This window comes from Etheostoma cragini, chromosome 16 (genome assembly GCF_013103735.1).
Source record: "Etheostoma cragini isolate CJK2018 chromosome 16, CSU_Ecrag_1.0, whole genome shotgun sequence".
In the NCBI taxonomy this organism is placed as follows: Eukaryota; Metazoa; Chordata; class Actinopteri; order Perciformes; family Percidae; genus Etheostoma; species Etheostoma cragini.
The window spans coordinates 3,974,617-3,984,130 of NC_048422.1; the positions used below are offsets into that span (position 1 = coordinate 3,974,617).

At 39.7% G+C, this 9,514-nt stretch overlaps 1 protein-coding gene and 1 long non-coding RNA gene across 2 annotated transcripts; one reads left to right on the top strand and one right to left on the bottom strand.

Moving 5' to 3' along the window:
• The first annotated feature begins 259 nt into the window (after positions 1-259).
• spra (sepiapterin reductase a) lies at positions 260-6,948 on the top strand. The gene is made up of 3 exons (XM_034896240.1): positions 260-714; positions 3,388-3,678; positions 6,084-6,948. Exons 1-3 carry the CDS (start codon positions 399-401, stop codon positions 6,281-6,283), a joined length of 807 nt encoding a protein of 268 aa, XP_034752131.1. The 5' UTR covers positions 260-398; the 3' UTR covers positions 6,284-6,948.
• LOC117959242 lies at positions 1,077-1,651 on the bottom strand. The gene is made up of 2 exons (XR_004659900.1): positions 1,548-1,651; positions 1,077-1,455 (listed from the first exon to the last, which is right to left on the bottom strand). It is a non-coding gene; the product is annotated as an uncharacterized LOC117959242 (long non-coding RNA).
• Positions 6,949-9,514: the final 2,566 nt, after the last annotated feature.

Sequence of the window (9,514 nt, forward strand, 5' to 3'; positions counted from 1 at the left end):
ATCAAAAGAACAATTCCTTGTATGTATCCTCATACCTGGCAAATAAAGCTGATTCTGATAAAGTTTAGTATTTCATGGATTTCACAAATGTGAGTATGACAGTTATGTCGTAAACCGTTTAAATCTGAGCATTTGCAAGAGCATCTGCACTCGGCCAGAGGTGAGTGCAGATGTTCTTTAACTGTCTATGATCTGACTCGACTCTTACGCTTTATGACGCTTTATGCCGTAAACCATTTACATGTGAGCATGCGCGACTCAAACCTGCACTCTCCTCACATTGGGCAGTGACAGAGAGTAAAACCTAAAGGAGGCAGTTATTCAGCATTGTCGCCAACTACTATAAAACAAAAAAAGAATAAGAAGAAAAGGACGCCAATCTGCTGTCATTTAAAACCATGTCGTCCCCTACTGACTTGGGCCGGGCGCTCTGTATCATCACCGGTGCCTCCAGAGGCTTTGGTCGGACTATAGCAAGGGAGATGTCTCGGTTGGTGAAGCCCGGGTCAGCGCTCGTCCTGACGGCCCGCTCCGGTGATGACCTGCGGGCTTTGCAGACCGAGCTGGCTGAGTCGGAGGCAGGCAAAGCGGGTCTGGTGGTTGATTGTGTTGTGGCAGATCTGGGTCAGACTGAGGGACTGGAGAGCATTGTCAAAGCATCTAAAGATGCTTTTTCTGACGATATAGATCACGTTGTACTGGTCAACAATGGGGGTAAGAAGAAACCTGTGGAGCTTATTATTGTAGGTCTACCACGGTCAATTAGCTAGTTCAGCACCTCACATGTCGACCAATGCTACTGTTTGTGGAAGCTACTTTGATGTAGGCTGTATGGCATACGAAATTATAACAAATTAGAAATCAAAACTAGAACGACAGGCTTTATAGAGCGTGGTCTAGAGTAGTCTAGACTCTACTCTATCTGTAGAGTGTCCTGAGCAGAGATGTATAGTAACGAAGTAGACCTACTTACTGTACTTAAGTAGGCCTACTAAAAGGCTGTATCTGTACTCTAGTGGAGTATTATTTTTTTTCTCCTATTCCACTTTTACGTGAGTAGGTTAGCTACATATTTGCGATGAGTTTAATACTTTGATTCCGATAAATTTTTAAGTGCTGCATCGTAGTCGTCACTGTTGTAAATTCCTCGCGTTACGGAGACTGTGTAGCTAGGTAACAAGTGTGTGTAGTTACGGCAACGTTAGTTGCGTAAGCTCCGAGATCACCTCACGTTTATTTTCATTACGGCGGTCGCTTGTTCAGAAGTCGAAACGATGAACGTTTGTACTCTTTCTATTTAGCTTTTGTTGCAGCAGATTAAGCTATTTCTGAGTTGTTACAGTCTGCAATGACTACTGAATGTTAACCGTTTTACCCTGTGATGTGAAGCTGCTAGCTTATCTGTATTTTGCTAGCTTGCTAACTTTCCATCATACGTAAAAAACGTATGACACACTAGCTAGCTTGTGTGTGATACGTTTTGGGGCTTTAATCGATACGGTGCTAGAAAGGATGTTCATTTTACTTGCGCAGTGTGATAATTGTACATTTTTTTCAGTATTTGTTAATAAGTGATTAATAGGGCAAATCAGATAATAGTAGTTACAACAACTGTGACATTAATTTACTTTTTGAGGTTTGAAACTTCTTTCATATCACAACATCTTACTACCAAGTAAAACGTTGACCTCCAACAATATGGTAGTCAAAACGTCAATGCTTTCCTTAATAACTATAACACAATACTTGTGCTTTTAGTTTTAGTACTTGAGTAGTAACTTTTTATAGAACTACTTTCTATACTTACCCACTTACTACTTAATTGGGGTGCTTAAAGAGCACTTCAACTTCTGCTCAAGTCACTTTTTGGATAGAGCACTGTTCTTTTACGGTCTTTATGGGTCTCTAGTACTTTATACATACAAGTCTGGTCCTGAGATAACTTCTGTTTCGATTTGACATGGTTACACTTTAAAATAAGGTACACAAAAATGTAGGTAGTTACTAAGGAACAGATGAGGATTGAATGAGGAACAAATGGTTATGAATAGTTACTAGAGCCCGACCGATAAAGGATTTTTAAGGCCGATATAACTATTGGTTATTTAAAAATCAGATTTTCCGATATATCGGACGATATAATAAATAAAGAATCCAGAAACGCTTAACAAAACATAAACAGATTTCCCTAGCATTAGTTATTTGGAGTATTTATGAGTTTTCACTAAAATAACATGATCATTTGTATTGTCACAACAGAACAGAGGAACATCAAAATATATTAAAGTTCTGATAAATAAAATGTGTAAAAATACAAACTTAAGATATAAAACTTAAAGTGCTTTGAACAAAAATACAATAAAAAGAGTGTTGCCAACAGGGACGTTGTAGAGCGTCCTCTGGCCGACAAACTATGCTACGCCAACACTCAGAACATGGTTGACCGTCCGTTTTTTTTTTTTTTACATATTCATTCATCAAATCATTTATTAATGATTCTGATGAATGAATATTTAACCGACCCACTTCCGGGTTAAGCCCCACCCAGTCCAAGTACAGATACGGGTACAGATAATTCATGTGGTAAACAGATACAGATAGAGATACAGATAATGCTGTACTCGCTCATCCTTAATATATATATTTTTTAAATCCAGAAACGCATTAAAAAACAAACAGATTTCCCTAATATTAGTTATTTCTAGTTATTTAACAGTTCTCACTAAAATATGATAAGAATTTGTTTATTGTCACAACCAAACGCAGGATCATGAAGATATATTAAAGTTCTGATACCTAAAATGTACAAAATTACAAACTTAAGAAATGTGGCTTTAAAGTCCTTTGACAAACACATCAGGCATCAGTGTTGCCAACAGGGACGTTGTAGAGCGCCCTCTGGTGGACAGACTATGCAAAACCAACACTAACATGGACTTTGTAGAGCATCCTATGGTTCACAAACTATGCAACGCCAACACTAACATGGACTTTGTAGAGTATCCTCTGGTGGACAGACTATGCAACGCCAACGCTAACGGTGACGTTATAGAGCGTCCACTAGTGGACAGACTATGCAACTCCAACACTAACAGGGACGTTGTAGAGCGACCTCTAGTGGACAGACTATGCAACGCCAACACTAACAGTGATGTTGTAGAGTGTTCTGTGGTGGACAAACTATGCAACGCCAACACTCAGAACATGGTTGACAGTCCGTTTTTATTTTTAATATTCATTTTTTTTATTTTTCTTTATCAGCCATTATAAATGCCAACATCGTTGGATCCGGAAATGCCTAATATCGGCTTGCCGATATATCAGTCGGGCTCTACTGTGAATGAGGATATACACACACACTAATAACACCTCCTTCCCTCTTCCCAGCCTCTCTGGGTGACGTGTCCCGCTACGTCAAAAGCTTCACCAACATGGCCGAGGTGGACTCCTACTTGTCTCTCAATGTCAGCTCCTCCTTGTGCCTCACCGCCAGCGTCCTGCAGGCTTTTCCACAGCGTGCAGGCCTGCGGCGCACCGTGGTCAACATCAGCTCTCTTTGTGCCCTGCAACCTTACCGCTCCTGGGTGCTGTACTGCACAGGCAAGGCTGCCCGAGACATGGTGTTCAGGGTGCTGGCGGAAGAGGAGCCGGACCTTCGTGTGCTAAACTACGCTCCAGGTAAGGAACTGCCACTTTGTACTTGTTGCAGTTGTAATTTATCCACACTTCTTTCACTCTCACACACACACACACACACACACACCGCACACACTACTGATGCCATTGATTCCACATCTGGTTTGATTTTGGTTAATAGTTTCTTGTTTACTTTACAATAAACACTTTATTGGCATTTTAACCTCTTTGTCACATGCATTGAGCCGGTTTGTGACGAGCTGACTCAGAAGAATTGAATGAGGTCTTATTAAAGGAGTCCAGTGATGCCAGTTTTTTGCATGTAGCATTTTTATTTCTATTTTCTATTTTGAAGTTTCCTCTATTATTACCATTTGTTCAAAAAATTTAAAAAACGGCTGCTGGAAGGCAGGGATCTGTCTGGAAATACTATTTCAAACACTTTCAAACGTTTTTAGAGTACTTAAAAGAATCACGCAAAAGAATCATGCAAGAGGTTACAATTCAACATATTGAAATGTTAAATTTGTGGCTAAATGGAATTTGCTAACTTTTTATTATAGTGTTCATTTTGACAATATTAGATGTTACAAATGACGACATAATAAAAAATGAAGGTAACTATAAACCTTTTACTTGTATTGTTTTAAATGTTGACCCTTTTGTGTCTCCATATTTGGGAATGAAGGCCTGAAGTTTTTTGTTCACCTGACAATCTGTGTGATTGATGACTCGTGGTGCTTAATTGCTTCGAATTTTAAGTTTTGCTTTCCCTGAGCCACACGTCACTGCAGTACATTTGTTCTCTACGGCAATGGCCAGGTTTCGTGGGTGGCTGAGAAACCTTGCCACTGTCCTCAACTTGGTATTAAAACATCTTCTCTTACTTTTCTTTGAATCCTCCTCTTTTTGTTGGTTGCTTGTTTCAGCTGGCGTCTTCACAGCACCAATGTGCGCCACATTTTTTGAGCTCATATCCAATGAAATGGCAGACTCTAAAATGTAAAATAATAATAATAATACATTTTATATGGAGGCGCCTTTCACAATACCCAAGGTGAAAAAAATAATTAAACAGCAAAACAGGCAATGACAAAGACAAGACACAACATAACAAAAATATGACACTAGTTTAAAAAAGAAAAGAAAAAATGTTATTGAACGTGAATTACATACATTTTAAGTTTAAACACCAGTTTAAACAGGTGGGTTTTAAGGTGGATTTGAATGCTGTGTGGATGTCCGACTGATGGATGTGTGGGGGCAGGGGGTACCAGAGCCCTCACACCCATAGTTCTGAAACGTGCGGTGGGTATGTTATGGGCCCAGCAGAGGAGGAGCGCAGAGAGCGGGTGGGTACGTAGTCCTGGAGGAGGTCAGAGATGGGCTGTGTAAATGAGCAGGTTCTTGTAAGTGATCTGGGATTCAATTCAATTTTATTTATATAGCGCTAAATCACAACAACAGTTATCTCATCGCGCTTTCCATAAAGTTCAGGTCTAGACCGTACTCTGGGATGTTATTTACAGAAACCCAACAGTTCCCACCATTGAACACGCAGCCAGTGTAGCAGGAGATCGGTGGTGATTTTGTGTAGGTAATGATCCGGACTGCAGAGTTCTGAATGATTTGAAGCCTGGTAAGGAGTTTGGTGGGAAGGCCAGAGAGAACAGCACTGCGGTAGTCCATCCGGAACCTAATGCATGAGTGCATCAAGATTTCAGTGCTGGATTGAGATGGGGATGAGCGGAGTCTGGAGATATTGCAAAGGTGGAAGAAAGAAGGCTGGGTGATGTTATTTATGTGAGGTACAAAGGAAAGGGTGCTGTCCAGGGTGATACCGAGACTCTTCACTTGGTTGGAGAAGGGTACAATGAAATCATCAATGGGGATGTTTGGGGCAGCGATGTTTTGGGTTTTGGAGCCAATGAGCAGGGCCTCAGTTTTGCTGGCGTTGAGTTTGAGGAAGTTCCTGCTCATCCAGATCCTGATGTCCTGGAGGCAGGTGGTGAGAGAAGTGGGAAGAAGATGTTGTGTCATCAGCGTAGCAGTAAATACTGGAGTAGCCCATGTAGGCTGACTATAATCACGGGGACGACCTGGTACCCAGGAAAGCAGAAGGAGTACAAGCAAGAACAACAGTGGCAAAAACAAATGAATAATTCACTCAATTCGTATTGGCTACCCGCCAACATGGCAAGTAGATTGACAGTTTCAGCCGCCAATGGCAAAATGTTCCCAAATTTGTCACATATAGGTGGGTGTCAATGTCAGGTTATTGTTACAAATAATGTTGCATTAATAGAATTCAATGTGGCTGCTTCTTACTGCTAAAGCACAACACTATCTAGTAATGGTAAGGGCCTCTCTACTTTGCAGACAGATGTGTGTGTTCTCTCCCTTCCTACTCTGGAACCCATTCACCTCTGTCCTCTACCTTGTACCAGGGCCTCTGGACACAGCCATGCTGACGGAGGCCGTATCCAGAACAGCAGATCAAGGCATCAGGATGTCTATTTCAGGCATGTTCGCTCAGGGCCAGGTGCTCACCTGTGAGGCCTCTTGTGCCAAGCTGATGAAGCTGCTGCTGGAAGACAACTACACATCAGGAGCTCACATCGACATCTATGACGTAGACACAGCTTGAGTACGTACAGCTAGAGCTGCAACTAGTGGTTAATTTATTATTAATCTGTTGATTAAAGTTGTTGGTTTCTTGATTAATCAAATAGTTGTCCGAACAGAGTGACAAATGTCATCATCAGTGTTTGCCAAAGCCCAAGATGACATCCTCAAATGTTTTGTTTTCTCTAAACAACTCAAGCTCAAACTCAAGGATATTCAGTTTCCTTTCACAGAAGAGGTAAGAAACTAGAATGTATTCACAATTGAGAAGCTGGAACCCACAAAATAGTTGGGGGTTTATAATTATTTAATAGTTAATAGTTTAATTGAGTAATCTTTGCTGCTCTACATACAGTCATTTAGCATAGCAGTGAATGTGTGCCTTGATTTGAATTAAAACTTTAATTCATTTATACCTTACCTTACCTTAGTCTTATGACTCAAATTGTACTGTCAGTCTTAAGGTTGTAGCCTTCTGTTGTTGCATGACCTATGAACTGATGTTCATTAAATTTACATACAAGACATTCCAGAACAGAAGTTCACTCATGCTATGGCCAGTGAAGCTGCAGTCAGTAAAGTCCATACAAGCAGAGATTTGAACAATTAAAAGTCTGAAACTATCAAATCATGCGCATAGGGGCAATAAAGTGTGATGGTACATGGTGGTGATTAACAAGATGGCCCGTTCTGGGGCTTTATTTCAGGTGTTCTGCCAGGGTTGGGACGAATTACCTGTCAGTAACCTAATCCAAGTATCGCAGTATTACAGTAATGTAACTTGATTCCATTCTGTTATTTTTGGATTAACTTAACACCAAATATGGGCATTATTTGCACTGTACTATGATGATCCCCTTTTCTGCTTCAAATAAGTCATGGTTTTAATAATTTAATGATTTCAAATGTAATAATAATAATATTTATTTATACCAAATGTGTCCGGAATTTGTATATGTGTGTGTGTGTGTATCTGTGTCAGTCACAGAGGCAGTATGGAGTTTGCCAGGTGTTATATATAGCCTTATATATATATATATATATATATATATATATATATATATATATATATATATATATATATTCAGTATAGCCTAAGTGCTTTTATGAAATACCAAATCTGTCCAACAGCTACTATATTGTAAGTTTAAAAAAAAGAATACATGCGCTGTAGAAATAAAGATTGATTGGTTGATATCCTGAAACGTTAGATTACTAAACAGTGATTGTTTCTACTGTAATGCTGAGCAAGAAAAAAGTGGACCGTTCTCCTTTTGCTCTTCAATTAAAAATGTTTTTCACACATTCCTCAATGCATAACTTGTTATTTTTATATAAATGTTGGTGTTATTGCTTTGAACATGTATAGTAAAAAAAATGGTCTTACATACAAAAATATCAGAATACATACAAAGTTGTGTTTAAATATAAAGGTGCCACTTTATATCCACTTAAAATCAACATATTATAAATGGTTTCTAAGTATTCCACATGCTTTAATACTTACAAATCAGTTATAATGTTTTATGTTTTACAAAGTGTAAAAGATGTTGTTGTGAATAACAATTTTTTTAACAACATACAATACATCCAATTTGCCACATGACCACATCCCCCTCCCATCATCAGCACCCAACAAGAATAAAAATCAAGAAAAGCTGTAACAGTAACTACAATTCAAGACCATTCAGTGTCTCTCCCCTGCACAAAGCTTCTTAGGAGCCCTCCAGAAGGATCAGGTACCATTTATATGATTTTTTTAAACGCCACCACCCTAGCCGTCACACAAGCCCGCTACTGGATTGACGGCACCCTTCACTCCTCGATCCTCTTAAAAGAATCCGACTGGCTATCATTAACTAGTCTGGACCCAGCTTCTTATGTGCTTATCTATCCCACTTAGGATTGACCCCTCTCCCAGGACATATAGTCTTGGGCTGAATGGAACCTGGGTCCCTGCAATCTGACATAGGTTATCATGTATCCTGGTCCAAAATTCCTGGACCTCACAGGACCATAGGACAATAAGTAATTGGCCCCCCTCTGTTATACATTTCCAAAAATTGGGGTGGGGGGGGGTCTTTCAGACCAATTATAAATCTGTAAGGAGTTCAAAAGAACCGACTCATAAGCTTGAATAAATGAGGCGCGCCTTCACAGCGCGTGACATAGTTGTGATGCACCTACACATTCTGTCCCACTCTTCATCATCCAGTGTACTCATATCCCTTTCAATGCCCCAGGTTCTGCATAAGCATAGACTATTACCCAGATGCCTCATGACCTTTTCCTTATTTCAACAACACCTTATCTAAACAATGGTGCCTTCAGGCTAAAGAACTGGATCTAGAAATCCCCATGGACAGATGGCGAAGTTGCAAGTATCTATAAAACTAAGACCCTAGGGATTCAAAATTGCTGGACCACATCCTCAAAGGATTTTAATATGCAACTAAGAGACAGATCCTACAAAATGTAAATAAAAAAAACATAATTTGTTTTATTTTAACAATGAATCGAAAGTATGCAAAAGGAGTTACTCCTAGTGGCAAAACCACAAATAACTATGATGGTATTAAATTATATTAATATTCTTACATTCAGTTAATTACGCACTAGTCTTGCTTGCCAGACCTAGCCCCACAGTGCTGCAGAGGAAGGTCTGGCCCCTCCACTGATACACCCCTGGAAAGGAGGTGTATCGGCAGCGGCGATGGCTCTACAAAATGGTCTCAGGAAGTAACTTGATTTGGTGGAATGTAATATTAATATAAAGTTTACTGTTAAATGAGCTCAACGGTTAAATGTAATTTGCTCTTTCTAGTGTATTGTATGTATTTTGTTCATAGCAAATCCCCATAGAGTTTTGCAAGGGGGACATCCAGCTGCGACGGATGTTCTGGCAATTATACGATACATTAATTGTCGTGAATTCACACCAGACAGACTGAACTTAGTGAGGCATTTAGCAGCTACCGAGCCAAAATCATAGACTGGGTTAGGGTTAAACGTTAATGATGGACAAAGCTTCTGGGCCTCAAAAGTGAAGCCAATGCAGAAGTGCCTTTAAATTGCATTCTACTTTACTTCCAACAGGGTCCAGCTACACTGGTTGCAAAAAGAAGTCTGTTTTTATAGAAATCTGTGAGAAAGTTGCCTTACTTTTTAAATTTTTCATTAACCTTCCTATGGTGTTAGGGTCCCGACGGACCCGTTTTGAGTTTTAACATGCATAAAAGCACTTCATACATTT

What these genes read in the sequence shown, in the direction of transcription:
- spra (XM_034896240.1), top strand. Translation starts at nt 399, where the DNA reads ATGTCGTCCCCTACTGACTTGGGCCGGGCGCTCTGTATCATCACCGGT. An exon ending in TGTACTGGTCAACAATGGGG is followed by an intron (nt 715 to 3,387) that starts GTAAGAAGAAAC and finishes CCCTCTTCCCAG; the next exon opens with CCTCTCTGGGTGACGTGTCC. An exon ending in TGTGCTAAACTACGCTCCAG is followed by an intron (nt 3,679 to 6,083) that starts GTAAGGAACTGC and finishes ACCTTGTACCAG; the next exon opens with GGCCTCTGGACACAGCCATG.